The following is a 27,168-nucleotide window of genomic DNA, read 5'->3' as shown; positions in this document are numbered from 1 at the left end:
TCTTGATCGATGGCTGCCTTCTGGTGCGGATGGTCCGTGATTATGATTTTCCCACCGACTGACAGTGTATTGTAGCAGTTTTTGAGTACAACTTTGACACACTCAAGCCAGTGCCCCCCCAACATCTACAAGAACTTGAGCAACGCTTCGGAAACCATCGTAGCCTTCCAGCACCCCGTTGATGATGTGAGTAGAGAATGGTACACATCTGGATTGGCTTGTCCGACTTTGCAGTTTGATGACTTCAAATGCATTCCACAATAGCAAAGCCAATGCTATGGCCATTATGAAGTTCGTAAACAATCACACTACAACTGTTTGCCTCCAGCATAGTCCTCAATGATGTTCAGATCCAACTTGTGAGTCCCACCATTACTGCTCCCAAGACCATTTGGTTCATATTGTTCGGAAGCTGCCACTTCCTCCCAAGAATCGTCATCTAGAGTAGATGACAACACCTTCACGTGATGAACAGCAACAGCTCCCAAAACCTGCTCCTTACCATCTGCCCATGTCATTGTTGTCACAGCAACAACACTGAAGTCCCCAGATGGATTTTCATCCTTCACTTTCATGTCTAAGCCACCGCCACCACCGCCTCCTCCAGAAGGGTCAACTGTCGGATCAGGAACGCCGCTGGCCGTTGCTGGTGAAAAGGCAACATCTTTTTCGGCAGCCACCAGCTCAAAAGCCTGAATACCAGATTCATGCTTCGGGACGTCCCAAGCCTCCTGAACAGCCTCCCATGCAGCCTGTGGGACATTCTGGACAGGCAGCTCGAGCTCAACTTGCTGTGGCTCTTCGACATTGCCTTCCTCCTCTACCACTTGCTCGGGAATGTCTTCACTGGCAAGAGATGCTCGCTGTGTGTCTTCCACTGTGCGATCTGTCTCATGCATGGAATCCGGTGCAGCACTCTCGATCTCTGGCACCGCCAACTTTTCTCCCTCGTCCAGGATCGCGACTGAAGCACTCTCCCTGGGCTCGACATTCTCCACATGGTCATCCACAGCGACCTTGGCCGGCTCTATGCTCTCTTCCTCCTTGATTTCCTTGTGTGCGGGTAAGACGTCATCCACTGTGCGGATTGGTACTTGAGCTACGACTGCCTCGGCCGGTTCCACCTCCTTGGCAGCCTCTTCAGCAGCCTCAGGCACGGCCTCAAGCTCGGAAACGGCCTCAAGCACAGGCTGTGCATCCTGGACAGCTTCGTTCCCTGACTGCAGGAGTTCTTCTACTGGGACGGAAAGCTTGACCTCACGTTTGGAAACTTCATCTGGCACCTCGACTTTTGTTTGCTCCTCTTCCACGTTCTCATTAATGTCTTCACTGGCAGGAGATGCTCGCTGTGTGTCCTCCACGGTGGCATCTGTCGCATGCACGGAATCCGGTGCACAACTCTCAATCTCTGGCACTGCCAACTTTTCTCCCTCGTCCGGGATTGCGACTGAAGCACTCTCCCTGCGCTCGACATTCTCCACTTGGTCATCCACAGCCACCTTGGCCGGCTCTATGCTCCCTTCCTCCTTGATTTCCTCGTGTCCGGGTAAGACGTCATCGACTGTGGCAGTTGGTACTTGAGCTACGACTGGCTCGGCCGGTTCCACCTCCTTGGGAGCCTCTTCAGAAGCCTCAGGCACGGCCTCTAGCTCGAGAACGGCCTCTAGCGCATGCTCTGGCTCCTGGACTTCTTTGTTGCCCAACTGCGGGAGTCCTTCTACTGGAATGGGAATCTCAAGCTCGCGTTCGGATACTGGATGTGGCACGTCAACGTTGGTTTGCTCCTCTTCCACGTTCTCGTCAATGTCTTCACTGGCAGAAGATGCTCGCTGTGTGTCCTCCAGGGTGGCATCTGTCGCATGCATGGAATCCGGTGCAGCACTCTCGATCTCTGGCACCGCCAACTTTTCTCCCTCCTGCAGGATCGCGACTGAAGCACTCTCCCTGGGCTCGACATTCTCCACGTGGTCATCCACAGCCACCTTGGCCGGCTCTATGCTCTCTTCCTCCTTGATTTCCTCGTGTGTGGGTAAGATGTCATCCACTTTCGCGGTTGGTACTTGAGCTACAAGTGGCTCGGCTGGTTGCACCTCTTTGGCAGCCTCTTCAGAAGCCTCAGGCACGGCCTCTGTCTCGGGAACGGCCTCAAGCACAGGCTGTGGCTGCTGGACTTCTTCGTTCACCAACTGTGGGAGTCCTTCTACTGGGACGGCAATCTCAAGCTCTCGTTCGGAAACTTGATGTGGCACCGCGACGTTCGCTTGCTCCTCTTCCACGTTCTCGTGAACGTCTTCACTGGCAGAAGATGCTCGCTGTGTGTCCTCCAGGGTGGCATCTGTTGCATGCATGGAATCCGGTGCAGCACTGTCAATCTCTGGCACCGCCAACTTTTCTCCCTCGTCCAGGATCGCGACTGAAGCACTCTCCCTGGACTCGACATTCTCCACGTGGTCATCCAGAGCCACCTTGGCCGGCTCTATGCTCTCTTTCTCCTTGATTTCCTCGTGTGCGGGTAAGACGTCATCCACTGTGGCGGTTGGTACTTGAGCTACGAGTGGCTCGGCCGACTCCACCTCGTTGGCAGCCTCTTCAGAAGCCTGAACGGCCTCAAGCGCATGTTCTGGCTCCTGGACGTCTTCGTTCCCCGACTGCGGGAGTCCTTCTACTGGGATGGCAATCTCAACCTCGCGTTCGGATACTTGATGTGGCACGTAACCGTTGGTTTTCTCCTCTTCCACGTTCTGGTGAATGTCTTCACTGGCAGAAGATGCTCGCTGTGTGTCCTCCACGGTGGCATCTGTCGCATGCATGGAATCCGGTGACCCACTCTCGATCTCTGGCACCGCCAACTCTTCTCCCTCCTGCAGGATCGCGACTGAAGCACACTCCCGGGGCTCGACATTCTCCACCTTGTCATCCAGAGCCACCTTGGCCGGCTCTATGCTCTCTTCCTCCTTGATTTCCTCATGTGCGGGTAAGATGTCATCCACTGTGGCGGTTGGTACTTGAGCTACGACTGGCTCGGCCGGTTCCACCTCCTTGACAGCCTCTTCAGAAGCCTCAGGCACGGCCTCAAGCACAGGCTGTGGCTCCTGGACTTCTTCGTTCCCCGACTGTGGGAGTTCTTCTACGGGGACAGCAAGATCGAATTTCCCTTCGGAAACTTCATGTGGCACTTCGACATTGCTTTGCTCCTCTTCCCCGTTCTCGTGAATTTCTTCAGTGGCAGAAGATGCTCGCTGTGTGTCCTCCACTGTGGCATCTGTCGCATGCATGGAATCCGGTGCACCACTCTCGATCTCTGGCACCGCCAACTCTTCTCCCTCCTGCAGGATCGCGACTGAAGCACACTCCCGGGGCTCGACATTCTCCACCTTGTCATCCAGAGCCACCTTGGCCGGCTCTATGCTCTCTTCCTCCTTGATTTCCTCGTGTGCAGGTAAGATGTCATCCACTGTGGCGGTTGGTACTTGAGCTACGACTGGCTCGGCCGGTTCCACCTCCTTGACAGCCTCTTCAGAAGCCTCAGGCACGGCCTCAAGCTCGGAAACGGCCTCAAGCACAGGCTGTGGCTCCTGGACTTCTTCGTTCCCTGACTGTGGGAGTTCTTCTACTGGGACGGCAAGCTTGACCTTGCGTTCGGAAACTAAATGTGGCACCTCGACGTTGGTTTGTTCGTCTTCCACGTTCTCGTCAATGTCTTCACTGGCAGAAGATGCTCGCTGTGTGTCCTCCAGGGTGGCATCTGTTGCATGCATGGAATCCGGTGCAGCACTGTCAATCTCTGGCACCGCCAACTTTTCTCCCTCGTCCAGGATCGCGACTGAAGCACTCTCCCTGGACTCGACATTCTCCACGTGGTCATCCAGAGCCACCTTGGCCGGCTCTATGCTCTCTTTCTCCTTGATTTCCTCGTGTGCGGGTAAGACGTCATCCACTGTGGCGGTTGGTACTTGAGCTACGAGTGGCTCGGCCGACTCCACCTCGTTGGCAGCCTCTTCAGAAGCCTGAACGGCCTCAAGCACAGGCTGTGCATCCTGGACAGCTTCGTTCCCTGACTGCAGGAGTTCTTCTACTGGGATGGCAAGCTCGACCCCGCGTTCGGAAACTTCATGTGGCACCTACACTTTTGTTTGCTCCTCTTCCACGTTCTCATTAATGTCTTCACTGGCAGAAGATGCTCGCTGTGTGTCCTCCACGGTGGCATCTGTCGCATGCATGGAATCCGGTGCACAACTCTCAATCTCTGGCACCGCCAACTTTTCTCCCTCGTCCAGGATCGCGACTGAAGCACTCTCCCTGGGCTCGACATTCTCCACGTGGTCATCCAGAGCCACCTTGGCCGGCTCTATGCTCTCTTCCTCCTTGATTTCCTCGTGTGCGCGTAAGATGTCATCCACTGTGGCGGTTGGTACTTGAGCTACGACTGGCTCGGCCGCTTCCACATCCTTGTGAGCCTCTTCAGAAGCCTCAGGCACGGCCTCTGGCTCGGAAACGGCCTCAGGCACAGGCTGTGGCTCCTGGACTTCTTCGTTCCCTGACTGTGGGAGTCCTTCTACTGGGACGGGAATCTCAACCTTGCGTTCAGATACTTGATGTGGCACGTCAACGTTGGTTTGCTCCTCTTCCACATTCTCGTGAATGTCTTCACTGGCAGAAGATGCTCGCTGTGAGTCCTCCACAGTGGCATCTGTCGCATGCATGGAATCCGGTGCACCACTCTCGATCTCTGGCACCGCCAACTTTTCTCCCTCGTCCAGGATCGCGACTGAAGCACTCTCCCTGGGCTCGACATTCTCCTCCTGGTCATCCAGAGCCACCTTGGCCGGCTCTATGCTCCCTTCCTCCTTGATTTCCTCGTGTGTGGGTAAGATGTCATCCACTGTGGCGGTTGGTACTTCATCTACGACTGGCTCGGCCGGTTCCACCTCCTTGGAAGCCTCTTCAGCAGCCTCAGGCACGGCCTCATGCTCGGGAACGGCCTCAGGCACAGGCTGTGGCTCATGGACTTCTTCGTTCCCTGACTGTGGGAGATGTTCCACTGGGACGGCAAGCTCGACCTCGCGTTCGGAAACTTCATGTGGCACCTCGACTTTTGTTTGCTCCTCTTCCACGTTCTCGTGAATGTCCTCAATGGCAGAAGATGCTCGCTGTGAGTCCTCCATTGTACCATGTGTCGCATGCATGGAATCCGGTGCACCACTCTCGATCTCTGGCACTGCCAACTTTTCTCCCTCGTCCAGGATCGCGACTGAAGCACTCTCCCTGGGCTCGACATTCTCCACGTGGTCATCCAGAGCCACCTTGGCCGGCTCTATGCTCCCTTCCTCCTTGATTTCCTCGTGTGTGGGTAAGATGTCATCCACTGTGGCGGTTGGTACTTGAGCTACGACTGGCTTGGCCGCTTCCACCTCCTTGGCAGCCTCTTCAGCAGCCTCAGGCACGGCCTCTGGCTCGGGAACGGCCTCAGGCACAGGTTGTGGCTCCTGGACGGCTTCGTTCACCAACTGTGGGAGTCCTTCTACTGGGACGGCAATCTCAAGCTCTCGTTCGGAAACTTGATGTGGCACCGCAACGTTCGCTTGCTCCTCTTCCACGTTCTCGTGAACGTCTTCACTGGCAGAAGATGCTCGCTGTGTGTCCTCCACTGTGGCATCTGTCGCATGCATGGAATCCGGTGCACCACTCTCGATCTCTGGCACCGCCAACTTTTCTCCCTCGTCCAGGATCGCGACTGAAGCACTCTCCTTGGGCTCGACATTCTCCACCTGGTCATCCAGAGCCACCTTGGCCGGCTCTATGCTCTCTTCCTCCTTGATTTCCTCGTGTGCAGGTAAGACGTCATCCACTGTGGCAGTTGGTACTTGAGCTACGACTGCCTCGGCCGGTTCCACCTCCTTGGCAGCCTCTTCAGAATCCTCAGGCACGGCCTCAAGCACAGGCTGTGGCTCCTGGACGGCTTCGTTCCCTGACTGCAGGAGTTCTTCTACTGGGACGGAAAGCTTGACCTCACGTTTGGAAACTTCATCTGGCACCTCGACTTTGGTTTGCTCCTCTTCCACGTTTTCGTGAATGCCCTCACTGGCAGGAGATGCTCGCTGTGACTCCTCCACTGTGCCATCTGTCGCATGCACGGAATCCGGTGCACCACTCTCCATCTCTGGCACTGCCAACTTTTCTCCCTCGTCCGGGATTGCGACTGAAGCACTCTCCCTGCGCTCGACATTCTCCACTTGGTCATCCACAGCCACCTTGGCCGGCTCTATGCTCCCTTCCTCCTTGATTTCCTCGTGTCCGGGTAAGACGTCATCGACTGTGGCAGTTGGTACTTGAGCTACGACTGGCTCGGCCGGTTCCACCTCCTTGGGAGCCTCTTCAGAAGCCTCAGGCACGGCCTCTAGCTCGAGAACGGCCTCTAGCGCATGCTCTGGCTCCTGGACTTCTTTGTTGCCCAACTGCGGGAGTCCTTCTACTGGAATGGGAATCTCAAGCTCGCGTTCGGATACTGGATGTGGCACGTCAACGTTGGTTTGCTCCTCTTCCACGTTCTCGTCAATGTCTTCACTGGCAGAAGATGCTCGCTGTGTGTCCTCCAGGGTGGCATCTGTCGCATGCATGGAATCCGGTGCAGCACTCTCGATCTCTGGCACCGCCAACTTTTCTCCCTCATCCAGGATCGCGACTGAAGCACTCTCCCTGGGCTCGACATTCTCCACCTGGTCATCCAGAGCCACCTTGGCCGGCTCTATGCTCTCTTCCTCCTTGATTTCCTCGTGTCCAGGTAAGACATCATCGACTGTGGCAGTTGGTACTTGAGCTACGACTGGCTCGGCCGGTTCCACCTCCTTGGGAGCCTCTTCAGAAGCCTCAGGCACGGCCCCTAGCTCGAGAACGGCCTCTAGCGCATGCTCTGGCTCCTGGACTTCTATGTTCCCCAACTGCGGGAGTCCTTCTACTGGAATGGGAATCTCAAGCTCGCGTTCGGATACTGGATGTGGCACGTCAACGTTGGTTTGCTCCTCTTCCACGTTCTCGTCAATGTCTTCACTGGCAGAAGATGCTCGCTGTGTGTCCTCCAGGGTGGCATCTGTCGCATGCATGGAATCCGGTGCAGCACTCTCAATCTCTGGCACCGCCAACTTTTCTCCCTCCTGCAGGATCGCGACTGAAGCACTCTCCCTGGGCTCGACATTCTCCACGTGGTCATCCACAGCCACCTTGGCCGGCTCTATGCTCTCTTCCTCCTTGATTTCCTCGTGTGTGGGTAAGATGTCATCCACTTTCGCGGTTGGTACTTGAGCTACAAGTGGCTCGGCTGGTTGCACCTCTTTGGCAGCCTCTTCAGAAGCCTCAGGCACGGCCTCTGTCTCGGGAACGGCCTCAAGCACAGGCTGTGGCTGCTGGACTTCTTCGTTCACCAACTGTGGGAGTCCTTCTACTGGGACGGCAATCTCAAGCTCTCGTTCGGAAACTTGATGTGGCACCGCGACGTTCGCTTGCTCCTCTTCCACGTTCTCGTGAACGTCTTCACTGGCAGAAGATGCTCGCTGTGTGTCCTCCAGGGTGGCATCTGTTGCATGCATGGAATCCGGTGCAGCACTGTCAATCTCTGGCACCGCCAACTTTTCTCCCTCGTCCAGGATCGCGACTGAAGCACTCTCCCTGGACTCGACATTCTCCACGTGGTCATCCAGAGCCACCTTGGCCGGCTCTATGCTCTCTTTCTCCTTGATTTCCTCGTGTGCGGGTAAGATGTCATCCACTGTGGCGGTTGGTTCTTGAGCTACGAGTGGCTCGGCCGACTCCACCTCGTTGGCAGCCTCTTCAGAAGCCTCAGGCACGGCCTCTGGCTCGGGAACGGTCCCAAGCGCATGCTGTGGCTCCTGGACTTCTTCGTTCCCTGACTGCAGGAGTACTTCTACTGGGACGGGAATCTCAACCTCGCGTTCGGAAACTTCATGTGGCACTGCGACGTTGGTTTGCTCCTCTTCCACATTCTCGTGAATGTCTTCACTGGCAGAAGATGCTCGCTGTGTGTCCTCCAAGGTGGCATCTGTCGCATGCATGGAATCCGGTGCAGCACTCTCAATCTCTGGCACCGCCAACTTTTCTCCCTCGTCCAGGATCGCGACTGAAGCACTCTCCCTGGGCTTGACATTCTCCACGTGGTCATCCACAGCCACCTTGGCCGGCTCTATGCTCTCTTCCTCATTGATTTCCTCGTGTGTGGGTAAGACGTCATCCACTGTGGCAGTTGGTACTTGAGCTACGACTGGCTCCGCCGGTTCCACCTCCATGGCAGCCTCTTCGGCAGCTTCAGGCACGGCCTCATGCTCGGGAACGGCCTCAGGCACAGGCTGTGGCTCCTGGACGGCTTCGTTCACGAGCTGCGGGCTTCCCTCTACTGGTATGGCAATCTCAACCTCGCGTTGGGAAACTTCATGTTGCACTGCGACGTTGGTTTGCTCCTCTTCCACATTCTCGTGAATGTCTTCACTGGCAGAAGATGCTCGCTGTGTGTCCTCCAGGGTGGCATCTGTTGCATGCATGGAATCCGGTGCAGCACTGTCAATCTCTGGCACCGCCAACTTTTCTCCCTCGTCCAGGATCGCGACTGAAGCACTCTCCCTGGGCTTGACATTCTCCACGTGGACATCCACAGCCACCTTGGCCGGCTCTATGCTCTCTTCCTCATTGATTTCCTCGTGTGTGGGTAAGATGTCATCCACTGTGGCAGTTGGTACTTGAGCTACGACTGGCTCCGCCGGTTCCACCTCCATGGCAGCCTCTTTGGCAGCTTCAGGCACGGCCTCATGCTCGGGAACGGCCTCAGGCACAGGCTGTGGCTCCTGCACGGCTTCGTTCACCAACTGCGGGAGTCCCTCTACTGGTATGGCAATCTCAACCTCGCGTTCGGAAACTTCATGTGGCACTGCGACGTTGGTTTGCTCCTCTTCCACATTCTCGTGAATGTCTTCACTGGCAGAAGATGCTCGCTGTGTGTCCTCCAGGGTGGCATCTGTTGCATGCATGGAATCCGGTGCAGCACTCTCAATCTCTGGCACCGCCAACTTTTCTCCCTCGTCCAGGATCGCGACTGAAGCACTCTCCCTGGGCTTGACATTCTCCACGTGGTCATCCACAGCCACCTTGGCCGGCTCTATGCTCTCTTCCTCATTGATTTCCTCGTGTGTGGGTAAGACGTCATCCACTGTGGCAGTTGGTTCTTGAGCTACGACTGGCTCCGCCGGTTCAACCTCCATGGCAGCCTCTTCGGCAGCTTCAGGCTCCGCCTCATGCTCGGGAACGGCCTCAGGCACAGGCTGTGGCTCCTGCACGGCTTCGTTCACCAACTGCGGGAGTCCCTCTACTAGTATGGCAATCTCAACCTCGCGTTCGGAAACTTCATGTTCCACTGCGACGTTGGTTTGCTCCTCTTCCACATTCTCGTGAATGTCTTCACTGGCAGAAGATGCTCGCTGTGTGTCCTCCAGGGTGGCATCTGTTGCATGCATGGAATCCGGTGCAGCACTCTCGATCTCTGGGACCGCCAACTTTTCTCCCTCGTCCAGGATCGCGACTGAAGCACTCTCCCTGGGCTTGACATTATCCACGTGGTCATCCACAGCCACCTTGGCCGGCTCTATGCTCTCTTCCTCCTTGATTTCCTCGTGTGCGGGTAAGATGTCATCCACTGTGGCAGTTGGTACTTGAGCTACGACTGGCTCCGCCGGTTCCACCTCCATGGCAGCCTCTTCGGCAGCTTCAGGCACGTCCTCATGCTCGGGAACGGCCTCAGGCACAGGCTGTGGCTCCTGGACGGCTTCGTTCACGAGCTGCGGGCGTCCCTCTACTGGTATGGCAATCTCAACCTCGCGTTGGGAAACTTCATGTAGCACTGCGACGTTGGTTTGCTCCTCTTCCACATTCTCGTGAATGTCTTCACTGGCAGAAGATGCTCGCTGTGTGTCCACCAGGGTGGCATCTGTTGCATGCATGGAATCCGGTGCAGCACTGTCAATCTCTGGCACCGCCAACTTTTCTCCCTCGTCCAGGATCGCGACTGAAGCACTCTCCCGGGGCTCGACCTTCTGTACCTTGTCATCCAGAGCCACCTTGGCCGGCTCTATGCTCTCTTCCTCCTTGATTTCTTCGTGTGTGGGTAAGATGTCATCCACTGTGGCGGTTGGTACTTGAGCTACGACTGGCTCGGCTGGTTGCACCTCTTTGGCAGCCTCTTCAGAAGCCTCAGGCACGGCCTCTGTCTCGAAAACGGCCTCAAGCACATTCTGTGGCTCCTGGACTTCTTTGTTCCCCGACTGTGGGAGTTTTTCTACTGGGACAGCAAGCACGACCTCGCGTTCGGAAACTTCATGCTGCACCTCGACTTTGCTTTGCTCCTCCTCCACGTTCTCGTGAATGTCGTCACTGGCAGGAGGTGCTCGCTGTGTGTCGTCCACTGTGGCATCTGTTGCATGCATGGAATCCGGTGCACCACTCTCCATCTCTGGCACTGCCAACTTTTCTCCCTCTTGCAGGATCGCGACTGAAGCACTCTCCCTGGGCTCGACATTCTCCACGTGGTCTTCCACAGCCACCTTGGCCGGCTCTATGCTCTCTTCCTCCTTGATTTCCTCGTGTGCGGGTAAGACGTCATCCACTGTCGCGGTTGGTACTTGAGCTACAACTGGCTCGGCCGGTTGCACCTCCTTGGCCGCCTCTTCAGCAGCGTCAGGCACGGCCTCTGTCTCGGGAACGGCCTCAAGCACATGCTGTGGCTCCTGGACTTCTTTGTTCCCCGACTGTGGGAGTTCTTCTACTGGGACAGCGAGCTCGACCTCGCGTTCGGAAACTTCATGCTGCACCTCGACTTTGCTTTGCTCCTCTTCCACGTTCTCGTGAATGTCCTCACTGGCAGGAGGTGCTCGCTGTGTGTCGTCCACTGTGGCATCGGTTGCATGCATGGAATCCGGTGCACCACTCTCCATCTCTGGCACTGCCGACTTTTCTCCCTCCTGCAGGATCGCGACTGAAGCACTCTCCCTGGGCTCGACATTCTCCACGTGGTCATCCACAGCCACCTTGGCCGGCTCTATGCTCTCTTCCTCCTTGATTTCCTCGTGTGTGGGTAAGATGTCATCCACTGTGGCAGTTGGTACTTGAGCTACGACTGGCTCCGCCGGTTCCACCTCCATGGCAGCCTCTTCGGCAGCTTCAGGCACGTCCTCATGCTCGGGAACGGCCTCAGGCACAGGCTGTGGCTCCTGGACGGCTTCGTTCACGAGCTGCGGGCGTCCCTCTACTGGTATGGCAATCTCAACCTCGCGTTGGGAAACTTCATGTAGCACTGCGACGTTGGTTTGCTCCTCTTCCACATTCTCGTGAATGTCTTCACTGGCAGAAGATGCTCGCTGTGTGTCCTCCACGGTGGCATCTGTCGCATGCATGGAATCCGGTGCAGCACTGTCAATCTCTGGCACCGCCAACTTTTCTCCCTCCTGCAGGATCGCGACTGAAGCACTCTCCCGGGGCTCGACATTCTCCACCTTGTCATCCAGAGCCACCTTGGCCGGCTCTATGCTCTCTTCCTCCTTGATTTCCTCATGTGCGGGTAAGATGTCATCCACTGTGGCGGTTGGTACTTGAGCTACGACTGGCTCGGCCGGTTCCACCTCCTTGACAGCCTCTTCAGAAGCCTCAGGCACGGCCTCAAGCACAGGCTGTGGCTCCTGGACTTCTTCGTTCCCCGACTGTGGGAGTTCTTCTACTGGGACAGCAAGATCGAATTTCCCTTCGGAAACTTCATGTGGCACTTCGACATTGCTTTGCTCCTCTTCCCCGTTCTCGTGAATTTCTTCAGTGGCAGAAGATGCTCGCTGTGTGTCCTCCACTGTGGCATCTGTCGCATGCATGGAATCCGGTGCACCACTCTCGATCTCTGGCACCGCCAACTCTTCTCCCTCCTGCAGGATCGCGACTGAAGCACACTCCCGGGGCTCGACATTCTCCACCTTGTCATCCAGAGCCACCTTGGCCGGCTCTATGCTCTCTTCCTCCTTGATTTCCTCGTGTGCAGGTAAGATGTCATCCACTGTGGCGGTTGGTACTTGAGCTACGACTGGCTCGGCCGGTTCCACCTCCTTGACAGCCTCTTCAGAAGCCTCAGGCACGGCCTCAAGCTCGGAAACGGCCTCAAGCACAGGCTGTGGCTCCTGGACTTCTTCGTTCCCTGACTGTGGGAGTTCTTCTACTGGGACGGCAAGCTTGACCTTGCGTTCGGAAACTAAATGTGGCACCTCGACGTTGGTTTGTTCGTCTTCCACGTTCTCGTCAATGTCTTCACTGGCAGAAGATGCTCGCTGTGTGTCCTCCAGGGTGGCATCTGTTGCATGCATGGAATCCGGTGCAGCACTGTCAATCTCTGGCACCGCCAACTTTTCTCCCTCGTCCAGGATCCCGACTGAAGCACTCTCCCTGGACTCGACATTCTCCACGTGGTCATCCAGAGCCACCTTGGCCGGCTCTATGCTCTCTTTCTCCTTGATTTCCTCGTGTGCGGGTAAGACGTCATCCACTGTGGCGGTTGGTACTTGAGCTACGAGTGGCTCGGCCGACTCCACCTCGTTGGCAGCCTCTTCAGAAGCCTCAGGCACGGCCTCCGGCTCGGGAACGGCCTCAAGCGCATGCTCTGGCTCCTGGACGTCTTCGTTCCCCGACTGCGGGAGTCCTTCTACTGGGATCGGAATCTCAACCTCGCGTTCGGATACTTGATGTGGCACGTAACCGTTGGTTTTCTCCTCTTCCACGTTCTGGTGAATGTCTTCACTGGCAGAAGATGCTCGCTGTGTGTCCTCCACGGTGGCATCTGTCGCATGCATGGAATCCGGTGCAGCACTGTCAATCTCTGGCACCGCCAACTTTTCTCCCTCGTCAAGGATCGCGACTAAAGCACACTCCCGGGGCTCGACATTCTCCACCTTGTCATCCAGAGCCACCTTGGCCGGCTCTATGCTCTCTTCCTCCTTGATTTCCTCATGTGCGGGTAAGATGTCATCCACTGTGGCGGTTGGTACTTGAGCTACGACTGGCTCGGCCGGTTCCACCTCCTTGACAGCCTCTTCAGAAGCCTCAGGCACGGCCTCAAGCACAAGCTGTGGCTCCTGGACTTCTTCGTTCCCCGACTGTGGGAGTTCTTCTACTGGGACAGCAAGATCGAATTTGCCTTCGGAAACTTCATGTGGCACTTCGACATTGCTTTGCTCCTCTTCCCCGTTCTCGTGAATTTCTTCAGTGGCAGAAGATGCTCGCTGTGTGTCCTCCACTGTGGCATCTGTCGCATGCATGGAATCCGCTGCACCACTCTCGATCTCTGGCACCGCGAACTTTTCTCCCTCGTCCAGGATCGCGACTGAAGCATTCTCCCTGGGCTCGACATTCTCCACGTGGTCATCCAGAGCCACCTTGGCCGGCTCTATGCTCTCTTTCTCCTTGATTTCCTCGTGTGCGGGTAAGATGTCATCCACTGTGGCGGTTGGTTCTTGAGCTACGACTGGCTCGGCCGACTCCACCTCGTTGGCAGCCTCTTCAGAAGCCTCAGGCACGGCCTCTGGCTCGGGAACGGTCCCAAGCGCATGCTGTGGCTCCTGGACTTCTTCGTTCCCTGACTGCAGGAGTACTTCTACTGGGACGGGAATCTCAACCTCGCGTTCGGAAACTTCATGTGGCACTGCGACGTTGGTTTTCTCCTCTTCCACATTCTGGTGAATGTCTTCACTGGCAGAAGATGCTCGCTGTGTGTCCTCCAAGGTGGCATCTGTCGCATGCATGGAATCCGGTGCAGCACTCTCAGTCTCTGGCACCGCCAACTTTTCTCCCTCGTCCAGGATCGCGACTGAAGCACTCTCCCTGGGCTTGACATTCTCCACGTGGTCATCCACAGCCACCTTGGCCGGCTCTATGCTCTCTTCCTCCTTGATTTCCTCGTGTGCGGGTAAGATGTCATCCACTGTGGCAGTTGGTACTTGAGCTACGACTGGCTCCGCCGGTTCCACCTCCATGGCAGCCTCTTTGGCAGCTTCAGGCACGGCCTCATGCTCGGGAACGGCCTCAGGCACAGGCTGTGGCTCCTGCACGGCTTCGTTCACCAACTGCGGGAGTCCCTCTACTGGTATGGCAATCTCAACCTCGCGTTCGGAAACTTCATGTGGCACTGCGACGTTGGTTTGCTCCTCTTCCACATTCTCGTGAATGTCTTCACTGGCAGAAGATGCTCGCTGTGTGTCCTCCAGGGTGGCATCTGTTGCATGCATGGAATCCGGTGCAGCACTCTCAGTCTCTGGCACCGCCAACTTTTCTCCCTCGTCCAGGATCGCGACTGAAGCACTCTCCCTGGGCTTGACATTCTCCACGTGGTCATCCACAGCCACCTTGGCCGGCTCTATGCTCTCTTCCTCATTGATTTCCTCGTGTGTGGGTAAGACGTCATCCACTGTGGCAGTTGGTTCTTGAGCTACGACTGGCTCCGCCGGTTCAACCTCCATGGCAGCCTCTTCGGCAGCTTCAGGCACGGCCTCATGCTCGGGAATGGCCTCAGGCACAGGCTGTGGCTCCTGCACGGCTTCGTTCACCAACTGCGGGAGTCCCTCTACTGCTATGGCAATCTCAACCTCGCGTTCGGAAACTTCATGTTGCACTGCGACGTTGGTTTGCTCCTCTTCCACATTCTCGTGAATGTCTTCACTGGCAGAAGATGCTCGCTGTGTGTCCTTCAGGGTGGCATCTGTTGCATGCATGGAATCCGGTGCAGCACTCTCAATCTCTGGCACAGCCAACTTTTCTCCCTCGTCCAGGATCGCGACTGAAGCACTCTCCCGGGGCTCGACATTCTCTACCTTGTCATCCAGAGCCACCTTGGCCGGCTCTATGCTCTCTTCCTCATTGATTTCCTCGTGTGTGGGTAAGACGTCATCCACTGTGGCAGTTGGTACTTGAGCTACGACTGGCTCCGCCGGTTCCACCTCCATGGCAGCCTCTTCGGCAGCTTCAGGCACGGCCTCATGCTCGGGAACGGCCTCAGGCACAGGCTGTGGCTCCTGGACGGCTTCGTTCACGAGCTGCGGGCTTCCCTCTACTGGTATGGCAATCTCAACCTCGCGTTGGGAAACTTCATGTTGCACTGCGACGTTGGTTTGCTCCTCTTCCACATTCTCGTGAATGTCTTCACTGGCAGAAGATGCTCGCTGTGTGTCCTTCAGGGTGGCATCTGTTGCATGCATGGAATCCGGTGCAGCACTCTCAATCTCTGGCACAGCCAACTTTTCTCCCTCGTCCAGGATCGCGACTGAAGCACTCTCCCTGGGCTCGACATTCTCCACCTGGTCATCCACAGCCACCTTGGCCGGCTCTATGCTCTCTTCCTCCTTGATTTCCTCGTGTGCGGGTAAGACGTCATCCACTTTCGCGGTTGGTACTTGAGCTACAACTGGCTCGGCTGGTTGCACCTCTTTGGCATCCTCTTCAGAAGCCTCAGGCACGGCCTCTGTCTCGGGAACGGCCTCAAGCACAGGCTGTGGCTCCTGGACTTCTTCGTTCCCTGACGGTGGGAGTTCTTCTACTGGGACAGCAAGCTCAACCTCGCGTTCCGAAACTTCATGCTGCACCTCGACTTTGGTTTGCTCCTCTTCCACGTTGTCGTGAATGTCCTCACTGGCAGGAGATGCTCGCTGTGTGTCGTCCACTGTGGCATCTGTCGCATGCATGGAATCCAGTGCAGCACTCTCGATCTCTGGCACTGCCAACTTTTCTCCCTCCTGCAGGATCGCGACTAAAGCACTCTCCCTGGGCTCGACATTCTCCACCTGGTCATCCACAGCCACCTTGGCCGGCTCTATGCTCTCTTCCTCCTTGATTTCCTCGTGTGCGGGTAAGACGTCATCCACTTTCGCGGTTGGTACTTGAGCTACAACTGGCTCGGCTGGTTGCACCTCTTTGGCATCCTCTTCAGAAGCCTCAGGCACGGCCTCTGTCTCGGGAACGGCCTCAAGCACAGGCTGTGGCTGCTGGACTTCTTCGTTCCCTGACGGTGGGAGTTCTTCTACTGGGACAGCAAGCTCGACCTCGCGTTCGGAAACTTCATGCTGCACCTCGACTTTGCTTTGCTCCTCTTCCACGTTGTCGTGAATGTCCTCACTGGCAGGAGGTGCTCGCTGTGTGTCGTCCACTGTGGCATCTGTCACATGGATGGAATCTGGAGCACCACTCTCGATCTCTGGCACCGCCAACTTTTCTCCCTCCTGCAGGATCGCGACTGAAGCACTCTCCCTGGGCTCGACATTCTCCACCTGGTCATCCACAGCCACCTTGGCCGGCTCTATGCTCTCTTCCTCCTTGATTTCCTCGTGTGCGGGTAAGACGTCATCCACTTTCGCAGTTGGTACTTGAGCTACAACTGGCTCGGCTGGTTGCACCTCTTTGGCATCCTCTTCAGAAGCCTCAGGCACGGCCTCTGTCTCGGGAACGGCCTCAAGCACAGGCTGTGGCTCCTGGACTTCTTCGTTCCCTGACGGTGGGAGTTCTTCTACTGGGACAGCAAGCTCGACCTCGCGTTCGGAAACTTCATGCTGCACCTCGACTTTGCTTTGCTCCTCTTCCACGTTCTCGTGAATGTCCTCACTGGCAGGAGGTGCTCGCTGTGTGTCGTCCACTGTGGCATCTGTCGCATGCATGGAATCCGGTGCACCACTCTCGATCTCTGGCACTGCCAACTTTTCTCCCTCCTGCAGGATCGCGACTGAAGCACTCTCCCTGGGCTCGACATTCTCCACCTGGTCATCCACAGCCACCTTGGCCGGCTCTATGCTCTCTTCCTCCTTGATTTCCTCGTGTGCGGGTAAGACGTCATCCACTTTCGCGGTTGGTACTTGAGCTACAACTGGCTCGGCTGGTTGCACCTCTTTGGCAGCCTCTTCAGCAGCCTCAGGCACGGCCTCAAGCTCGGGAACGGCCTCAAGCACAGGCTGTGGGTCCTGGACTTCTTCGTTCCCCGACTGTGGGAGTTCTTCTACTGGGACAGCAAGCTCGACCTCGCGTTCGGAAACTTCATGCTGCACCTCGACTTTGCTTTGCTCCTCTTCCACGTTGTCGTGAATGTCCTCACTGGCAGGAGGTGCTCGCTGTGTGTCGTCCACTGTGGCATCTGTCGCATGCATGGAATCCGGTGCACCACTCTCGATCTCTGGCACTGCCAACTTTTCTCCCTCCTGCAGGATCGCGACTGAAGCACTCTCCCTGGGCTCGACATTCTCCACCTGGTCATCCACAGCCACCTTGGCCGGCTCTATGCTCTCTTCCTCCTTGATTTCCTCGTGTGTGGGTAAAACGTCATCCACTTTCGCGGTTGGTACTTGAGCTACGACTGGCTCGGCCGGTTCCACCTCCTTGACAGCCTCTTCAGCAGCCTCAGGCACGGCCTCTGTCTCGGGAACGGCCTCAAGCACAGGCTGTGGCTGCTGGACTTCTTCGTTCCCTGACTGTGGGAGTTCTTCTACTGGGACGGCAAGCTCGACCTTGCGTTCGGAAACTTCATGCTGCACCTCGACTTTGGTTTGCTCCTCTTCCACGTTGTCGTGAATGTCCTCACTGGCAGGAGATGCTCGCTGTGTGTCGTCCACTGTGGCATCTGTCACATGGATGGAATCTGGAGCAGCACTCTCGATCTCTGGCACCGCCAACTTTTCTCCCTCCTGCAGGATCGCGACTGAAGCACTCTCCCTGGGCTTGAAATTCTCCACCTGGTCATCCACAGCCACCTTGGCCTGCTCTATGCTCTCTTCCTCCTTGATTTCCTCGTGTGCGGGTAAGACGTCATCCACTTTCGCGGTTGGTACTTGAGCTACAACTGGCTCGGCTGGTTGCACCTCTTTGGCATCCTCTTCAGAAGCCTCAGGCACGGCCTCTGTCTCGGGAACGGCCTCAAGCACAGGCTGTGGCTCCTGGACTTCTTCGTTCCCCGACTGTGGGAGTTCTTCTACTGGGACAGCAAGCTCGACCTCGCGTTCGGAAACTTCATGCTGCACCTCGACTTTGCTTTGCTCCTCTTCCACGTTGTCGTGAATGTCCTCACTGGCAGGAGGTGCTCGCTGTGTGTCGTCCACTGTGGCATCTGTCGCATGCATGGAATCCGGTGCACCACTCTCGATCTCTGGCACTGCCAACTTTTCTCCCTCCTGCAGGATCGCGACTGAAGCACTCTCCCTGGGCTCGACATTCTCCACCTGGTCATCCACAGCCACCTTGGCCGGCTCTATGCTCTCTTCCTCCTTGATTTCCTCGTGTGCGGGTAAGACGTCATCCACTTTCGCAGTTGGTACTTGAGCTACAACTGGCTCGGCTGGTTGCACCTCTTTGGCAGCCTCTTCAGAAGCCTCAGGCACGGCCTCTGTCTCGGGAACGGCCTCAAGCACAGGCTGTGGCTGCTGGACTTCTTCGTTCCCTGACTGTGGGAGTTCTTCTACTGGGACGGCAAGCTCGACCTTGCGTTCGGAAACTTCATGCTGCACCTCGACTTTGGTTTGCTCCTCTTCCACGTTGTCGTGAATGTCCTCACTGGCAGGAGATGCTCGCTGTGTGTCGTCCACTGTGGCATCTGTCACATGGATGGAATCTGGAGCAGCACTCTCGATCTCTGGCACCGCCAACTTTTCTCCCTCCTGCAGGATCGCGACTGAAGCACTCTCCCTGGGCTTGAAATTCTCCACCTGGTCATCCACAGCCACCTTGGCCTGCTCTATGCTCTCTTCCTCCTTGATTTCCTCGTGTGCGGGTAAGACGTCATCCACTTTCGCGGTTGGTACTTGAGCTACAACTGGCTCGGCTGGTTGCACCTCTTTGGCATCCTCTTCAGAAGCCTCAGGCACGGCCTCTGTCTCGGGAACGGCCTCAAGCACAGGCTGTGGCTCCTGGACTTCTTCGTTCCCCGACTGTGGGAGTTCTTCTACTGGGACAGCAAGCTCGACCTCGCGTTCGGAAACTTCATGCTGCACCTCGACTTTGCTTTGCTCCTCTTCCACGTTGTCGTGAATGTCCTCACTGGCAGGAGGTGCTCGCTGTGTGTCGTCCACTGTGGCATCTGTCGCATGCATGGAATCCAGTGCACCACTCTCGATCTCTGGCACCGCCAACTTTTCTCCCTCCTGCAGGATCGCGACTGAAGCACTCTCCCTGGGCTCGACATTCTCCACCTGGTCATCCACAGCCACCTTGGCCGGCTCTATGCTCTCTTCCTCCTTGATTTCCTCGTGTGCGGGTAAGACGTCATCCACTTTCGCAGTTGGTACTTGAGCTACAATTGGCTCGGCTGGTTGCACCTCTTTGGCATCCTCTTCAGAAGCCTCAGGCACGGCCTCTGTCTCGGGAACGGCCTCAAGCACAGGCTGTGGCTCCTGGACTTCTTCGTTCCCTGACGGTGGGAGTTCTTCTACTGGGACAGCAAGCTCGACCTCGCATTCGGAAACTTCATGCTGCACCTCGACTTTGCTTTGCTCCTCTTCCACGTTCTCGTGAATGTCCTCACTGGCAGGAGGTGCTCGCTGTGTGTCGTCCACTGTGGCATCTGTCGCATGCATGGAATCCGGTGCACCACTCTCGATCTCTGGCACTGCCAACTTTTCTCCCTCCTGCAGGATCGCGACTGAAGCACTCTCCCTGGGCTCGACATTCTCCACCTGGTCATCCACAGCCACCTTGGCCGGCTCTATGCTCTCTTCCTCCTTGATTTCCTCGTGTGCGGGTAAGACGTCATCCACTTTCGCGGTTGGTACTTGAGCTACAACTGGCTCGGCTGGTTGCACCTCTTTGGCAGCCTCTTCAGAAGCCTCAGGCACGGCCTCTGTCTCGGGAACGGCCTCAAGCACAGGCTGTGGCTGCTGGACTTCTTCGTTCCCTGACTGTGGGAGTTCTTCTACTGGGACGGCAAGCTCGACCTTGCGTTCGGAAACTTCATGCTGCACCTCGACTTTGCTTTGCTCCTCTTCCACGTTGTCGTGAATGTCCTCACTGGCAGGAGATGCTCGCTGTGTGTCGTCCACTGTGGCATCTGTCACATGGATGGAATCTGGAGCACCACTCTCGATCTCTGGCACCGCCAACTTTTCTCCCTCCTGCAGGATCGCTACTGAAGCACTCTCCCTGGGCTCGACATTCTCCACGTGGTCATCCACAGCCACCTTGGCCGGCTCTATGCTCTCTTCCTCCTTGATTTCCTCGTGTGTGGGTAAAACGTCATCCACTGTGGTAGTTGGTACTTGAGCTACGACTGGCTCGGCCGGTTCCCCCTCCTTGACAGCCTCTTCAGCAGCCTCAGGCACGGCCTCAAGCTCGGGAACGGCCTCAAGCACAGGCTGTGGGTCCTGGACTTCTTCGTTCCCCGACTGTGGGAGTTCTTCTACTGGGACAGCAAGCTCGACCTCGCGTTCGGAAACTTCATGCTGCACCTCGACTTTGCTTTGCTCCTCTTCCACGTTGTCGTGAATGTCCTCACTGGCAGGAGGTGCTCGCTGTGTGTCGTCCACTGTGGCATCTGTCGCATGCATGGAATCCGGTGCACCACTCTCGATCTCTGGCACTGCCAACTTTTCTCCCTCCTGCAGGATCGCGACTGAAGCACTCTCCCTGGGCTCGACATTCTCCACCTGGTCATCCACAGCCACCTTGGCCGGCTCTATGCTCTCTTCCTCCTTGATTTCCTCGTGTGTGGGTAAAACGTCATCCACTGTGGTAGTTGGTACTTGAGCTACGACTGGCTCGGCCGGTTCCACCTCCTTGACAGCCTCTTCAGCAGCCTCAGGCACGGCCTCAAGCTCGGGAACGGCCTCAAGCACAGGCTGTGGGTCCTGGACTTCTTCATTCCCCGACTCTGGGAGTTCTTTTACCGGGACAGCAAGCTCGACCTCGCGTTCGGAAACTTCATGTGGCACCTGGACTTTTGTTTGCTCCTCTTCCACGTTCTCGTGAATGTCCTCACTGGCAGGAGGTGCTCGCTGTGTGTCGTCCACTGTGGCATCTGTCGCATGCATGGAATCCAGTGCACCACTCTCGATCTCTGGCACCGCCAACTTTTCTCCCTCCTGCAGGATCGCGACTGAAGCACTCTCCCTGGGCTCGACATTCTCCACCTGGTCATCCACAGCCACCTTGGCCGGCTCTATGCTCTCTTCCTCCTTGATTTCCTCGTGTGCGGGTAAGACGTCATGCACTTTCGCGGTTGGTACTTGAGCTACAACTGGCTCGGCTGGTTGCACCTCTTTGGCATCCTCTTCAGAAGCCTCAGGCACGGCCTCTGTCTCGGGAACGGCGTCAAGCACAGGCTGTGGCTCCTGGACTTCTTCGTTCCCTGACGGTGGGAGTTCTTCTACTGGGACAGCAAGCTCAACCTCGCGTTCGGAAACTTCATGCATCACCTCGACTTTGGTTTGCTCCTCTTCCACGTTGTCGTGAATGTCCTCACTGGCAGGAGATGCTCGCTGTGTGTCATCCACTGTGGTATCTGTCACATGGATGGAATCTGGAGCAGCACTCTCGATCTCTGGCACCGCCAACTTTTCTCCCTCCTGCAGGATCGCGACTGAAGCACTCTCCCTGGGCTTGAAATTCTCCACCTGGTCATCCACAGCCACCTTGGCCGGCTCTATGCTCTCTTCCTCCTTGATTTCTTCGTGTGTGGGTAAGACGTCATCCACTGTGGCAGTTGGTACTTGAGCTACGACTGGCTCGGCCGGTTCCACCTCCTTGGCAGCCTCTTCAGCAGCCTCAGGCACGGCCTCTGGCTTTGGAACAGCCTCTGGCTCCTGGACGGCTTTGTTCGTTGTGTGTGGGAGTTCTTCTACTGGGACGGGCAGCTTCACCTTGCGTTTGGAATGTTGTTGTGGCTTCTCGACTTTGATTTCCTCGTATTCCACTTGCCTGTTAATGTGTTCACTGGCAGGAGCTGCTGCGTGTGTGTCCTCCAGAACGGGATCTGCCGCATGCATGGAATCCAGCAGAGCACTCTCGATCCCTGGCTCCTCCACGATCGCGTCTGGAGCACTCTCCCCGGCCTCACCATTCTCCACCTGGTCGTGCAGAGCAGCTGGCTCTATGCTCTCTTCCTCCTTGATTTCGTGCTGTGTGGGCAAGACGTCATTCACCGCGGACGTTGCTGCTGGAGCTGCGACTGGCTCAGCCAGTTCCACCTTCTTAGCAGCCTCGTCAGGTTTCTCAGGCACGGCCTCAGGCTCAGGCTCATCGCCTTTCTTTTGGAAAGCCTCGTCCGCAGCCTGCTGGACATCTTCTTTGATCTCACGTTTGGAAACTTGTTGTGCCTCCTTGACTTTGATTTCCTCCTCTGGCACTTGCTCGTGAATGTCTTCTCTTGATGGGGCTGCTAGCAGTGTCTCCAGCGCGGGTTCCGTTGCATGCATGTATTCTGGCACAGGACTCTCAATATCTGGCTCTGCCAACTTTTCTCCCTCCTTTACGATCGCATCTGGAACACTCTCCTTGTCGTCAGCATTCTCCTCCTTGTCTTCCACAGCCACGTCGGCCGTCTCAATTCTCTCTTCCACCTTGATTTCGTTGTGTGCGGGAAATACATTGTTGACTGCAGGGATTGCTGCTGGAGCTGCAGGTGGCTCGGCCAGTTCCACCTCCTTTGCAGCCTCAGGAACTGCCTTAGGCACAGCCTGTGGCTCCTTAACAGCCTTGCCTGTGGGCTGTGGGACTTTTTCTACTGGGACGAGCAGGTGGTGCTCACGTTCAGAAACTTGCTTTGGCTCCTCGATATTGATTACCTCCTCTGCTACTTGCTTGGGAATGTCTAGACTGGCAGCTGCTGCCAGTGTGTCCTCTACCATGGGATCCATCGCCTGCGTGGAATCCGGCACGGCTTTCTCAATCTGTGGCTCCGCCACCTTTTCTTCCTCCTCCACGATCAGCTCTGGAGCACTCTCCTGGGTGTCAGAATGCTCCACCTGGTCGTCCACAGCCACCTTGGCCTTCTCAGGTTTGTCTTTTGCGGGCAAGACCTCGTTGGCCACGGGCATTGCTGCTAGAGCTGTTATTGGCTCGGCTTGTTCCACCTCCTTGGCATCCTTTGCATCCTCTGGCACAGCTTGTGTCTGCTCCTTGACGTGCTGCTGTGCGTGCTGCGAGACTACTGGGACAGGCAGCTCGAGCTCACGTTCAGAAACCAGTAGCTCCCTGACTTTCTTTTCCTGTGCCACTAGCTGAGAAAAATCGTCACTGGCAGGAGCTGCTGTCTCCTTCACCACAGAATCTGTCGCGTGTGTGCAATCCAGCGGGGACCTCTTAATTTCCTGGTCTGCCACCTTTTCTCCCTCCTTCACAATCGCCTTGGGATCACTCTCCTCGGCCTCAGCATGCTCTACAGCCAACTTGGCTGCGTCATGGCTCTCTTTTTCCTTGTTTTCCGGGGTTGGAGGCATTGCTGCTGGAGGCTCGGGTATTGCCTCCCTTGCAGCCTTCTTTTTAACCACAGGCATGGCTTCTGAAGGCGTGGCTTGTTGTAACTCGACGGCCTTCGATGTTTCTTGTACGACTTTGGGAACGGGCAGGCCCGAAACCGTTTCGTCTCTTTCTTTTCTGTTGTCCTTTCCTTGGTTGGGACGCGCACTTCTCTTTATTTGGGGCGGTGTCACGTTTTCATGTTCCTCTGTTGTGGTACATATGACGTGTTCGACTAGTCCTGCTAAGTATTCCAAAGGTACAGGGGCTTTTGGATCCTTCAGGGAAACGTCACTTGCAGTCTGCTCCTCATTTCTTTGCACAGCCTCAGGATATATGTCCAATAGCACTTGCATTTCTGCTGGAGTCGCGACTTGTACGTTCTGTGCAGCTGCAATTGTCTGAGCACCGTAAAAATTGTCTGGTAGCTTGAGCTCATGCTCAGAAACGGCTGGCTTCTCTACGTTGTCTTCCAATTTCATTGTGAATTTGCCAGCGGGCTGTTCCTCCACGCACGAATCATCATTTTCCCGCTTCACTATCGCATATGGAGCTATCGCCCGGTGCTGCGGTTTGTCCCTAGGCACATCAAGATTTGATTTGGATGTGGCATCTGCCACTGTATCTGATATTGGCGCTTCCTGTGGCTTCTGATCGGGAACAGGTGCCTTTTCCTCCTTAGGCAGAGCGGCAATTGCTTGTGGTTTCTCTTGTATCTCTCCTAAAGTTGTTACCGATGTGCCAATGCCGATCTGATCTATCTTAGCTTCCTGCTTTGGCGTATCATCTTTTCGTTTGTTCTGAGCTCCTTGTGGAGTTTTCTTGTCAAAATCCCTTGTAACATCCTTGATTGTAGCATTATCTGGTACTTCTTTCGCAATGTTTACTGGCTCCTCCTGTCCCGAATTTCTCTTCGTTCCAGCGCCAACTTGAGCAGCTTCACGCTTTTGAGCATGCTGTTTTTCCTCGCCAACTTTTGATGAATCAGACGGTCCACTGAAGCTCGACATGGAGTTATCACTTCCCGGCACATGCACTTCCGGTGTAGCTTTGACTATTTTTGCTGTTGCTGCTTTAGATTGTGATGAACGTTTCTCCATCGCTGGGATCTCCCTGGCCTTCTGTTCTTTTATAATCTCCGGGGGGGCTGCCTGTTTTCCTACTCGGTTCTCTGATGATACATCAGATCCCGCTTGAGGCCTGATCGCGCCACCTGGTTTTCCTAGACTATCCACTGCTTTCCTATCCGGCCCAGCTTTTGTGGTCTCTGTATTTGCTGTTCTTGATGCCTGGTTCATCAAAGTTATATAAGCAGATCTCGAAAAAGATGTCACTCACCTTTTGTTTGTCGTCCGGAGTTTCAGTGGCTTTGGAGACAAGTTCCCAGTCCTCGAGAACAAAGCCACGACGAGAAACGCCGGCAGCTTTCTCTTCTTTGCGGTTTTGCATCGCAGGCTCTGTAACTCTTACTGGCGTCGGGGAAGCCTTGGCCTTAGGCGGAGACTTGGCTTTCGGTGAGGCCTTCTCTTGCACCGGAGGAGGCGGCTTGTTACCTTTGCTACTAATGGGCTTACCTTTGGTGTCCGGGGCAGGCTTCATGGTCTCAACACTTTTGGTTTTTGATTCAGGAGCTAGCTTGGTTGTAGAAGCAGGCTTGGCATATTTCGAGTCGGATTTGTAAGGATCGGGCTTAGCACTTGGTGTTTGAGTCGAAACTAACTCGGGCTTCACGACGGTTTCTGGAGTTTTCGATGGTGTTCTGGTGGTTGTGTGAGAAAACTTTGTCTCGCTAGCTCTACTAGACGTCTCAAGGCTTTGGCTTCTACCGAAACTACCAGCGCTACTATTACTACTGCTAAGGACCTCGAGGTTAGACGACTTACCTGGACACGAAGAACTCGAGCTCAACTTACTTGCGGATGGTGGCGCTTGGGCCACCACGTATGCGTAGGAATGGATCTTTTTCACTTCCTGGGGAGACGACGCTGGGGACGACGAGGATGGCTGCTTGTAAGAGGAGCCCATCTTTGGAGTTGGGTGCTCCTCGGGTGGGACGTTGCCTTGGGCGTCGAGCGTGGGGAAGTCGGGGAGTTCTTCTTGTGCATCGTGGAATCTGTCCGACACCGAGCCGGGGCCTCCTCGTTGGATATTTGAGCCTACAGCCGGGGCGGGAGGGGCAGGGATGGAGATTGGTGGCACCACCACCCCAACATTCTTGGGAGAATTGTTGTCCTGGAAGTATGTTTTATGAATCAACCAAATTGTCTTTTAAGGCTTGATCGTACCTGGACCCTGGTGCTACCACTCGAGCTTGGAATGGACTGGAGATACACAAGGAATGAGAGAAAGGAGAAGTTTTCCGAATGATCCATACCTGAGGCTTTGTGTTGGATTTGTTGTTGTTGTTGTTGTTGTTGTTGTTGTCATTCGAGCTCGAAGCCCCCGAAGATTTCTGGACGGCATTGATCTTGGAGACCATTGCTTTTCCAACACGTTCTTTGCTAGAACACTTCCCCATGATGTTAAGAACAAAGCAAAATATACAACACAGCAAAATTGGGATTGGGACGAGCGAGTTTATGCACACTAGAATACTAGACTTGGATCGATTCGATCGAAATCGATCTCAGACTCACTATCAATCTCACGAAGGCGAAATGTTTTCTTTTTTCGATTTTCTTGGAAGCTTTATCCCTCTCGACGCGACTATGCACAAAATCGAAACGCAAAACCCCGGGGTCTGTCAAACAATCCCAGGAGGGAAAAGAAAGATATATGCAAAAAGCAAAACTGGCGCGAGCGATGCCTCGAGGCAGCGCAATCGCGGATCAAAGAATTTCCAGCGGTGGATCAAGATAGACCTGGCTCCTAAAAAATGCAGAGCACAGACGATACACTCCACCACACAGACGGACCAAAACCAACAGGAAGAATGCACATAAACTCCCTTCGACCACTTCACAACCTTGACCAACGATCCAAAGCGAGAGCTACCGGATCTCTCTCGCCACCGAAGAACCTAATCGATTTCTTCCTCGCCTTTCCTCTCTCGCGAGCGCGCTCAATGGATCAATCAAAAAAACCGAGAGAAACCTCCAGCTCCTCAAGCAAGGCGCATATATATATCGTATCCAGTACAACGAATATTCCGTCACTGTATAGCGCATAATACTCATTTTCAGAAAAAAGAAAGGCCACTAGAATTCGTGTTGGAATTGCCACGAGGGCCCCATGTGAAGGCCTTAGCCGTTCGCACCCAAAAAGTCTGCTAACCTAATCCATCCCATCTCTACGAAAACCTCTAAAACCATGTGGAATCTTTGCATTTCCAGCCCATGGAATCGCAATATCACTTTAGAAACCATGAAATTATATTCTAGTATGAAATCGCGCCCTTTTGATTAAAAAGAAAAGGTTGATGGGCACAACTATATGCCCCAACTGGAAAGCGCCTGGGACGAAAGGAAACAGTCGACCCGTCACACGTCAGCAATGCTGACAGGGAGGACCGTGTTGGTGGGCCCGCCGGCACCGCCCATGGGTCCACGGGACCAATCCCCAAGCACATATTTTTTCGATATCTCTTCATACTATTGTCACACAGTCGGTGACAAGCAACAAAAAATAAAGGAGAGAATGGAAAGGGGGGAATCTTTGCTTTTGTACCAACTT

General features: G+C 55.4%; 1 protein-coding gene across 13 annotated transcripts; it reads right to left on the bottom strand.

Annotated features, from left to right (window-relative positions):
* Window positions 1-187: 187 nt before the first annotated feature.
* LOC9653013 lies at window positions 188-26,563 on the bottom strand. Of its 13 annotated transcripts, none has more exons than XM_024659340.1 (6): window positions 25,871-26,563; window positions 25,782-25,817; window positions 24,835-25,728; window positions 5,931-24,785; window positions 3,072-3,554; window positions 188-1,178 (listed from the first exon to the last, which is right to left on the bottom strand). In XM_024659340.1, the coding sequence occupies exons 1-6, from the start codon at window positions 26,012-26,014 to the stop codon at window positions 309-311; spliced, it is 21,282 nt and encodes a 7,093-aa protein (XP_024515108.1). In that variant the 5' UTR covers window positions 26,015-26,563; the 3' UTR covers window positions 188-308. The 13 variants fall into 13 exon arrangements, with proteins under 13 accessions (XP_024515108.1, XP_024515102.1, XP_024515111.1 ...); XM_024659334.1 differs by having other exon boundaries at window positions 188-3,071; window positions 3,537-3,554; XM_024659343.1 differs by having other exon boundaries at window positions 3,537-3,554.
* Window positions 26,564-27,168: the final 605 nt, after the last annotated feature.

The sequence above is a fragment of the Selaginella moellendorffii genome, unplaced genomic scaffold, assembly GCF_000143415.4.
Source record: "Selaginella moellendorffii unplaced genomic scaffold, v1.0 SELMOscaffold_67, whole genome shotgun sequence".
Taxonomy (NCBI): domain Eukaryota; kingdom Viridiplantae; phylum Streptophyta; class Lycopodiopsida; order Selaginellales; family Selaginellaceae; genus Selaginella; species Selaginella moellendorffii.
Note: the sequence above shows the minus strand (reverse complement) of the source record. Positions and strands in the feature narration are given on the sequence as shown.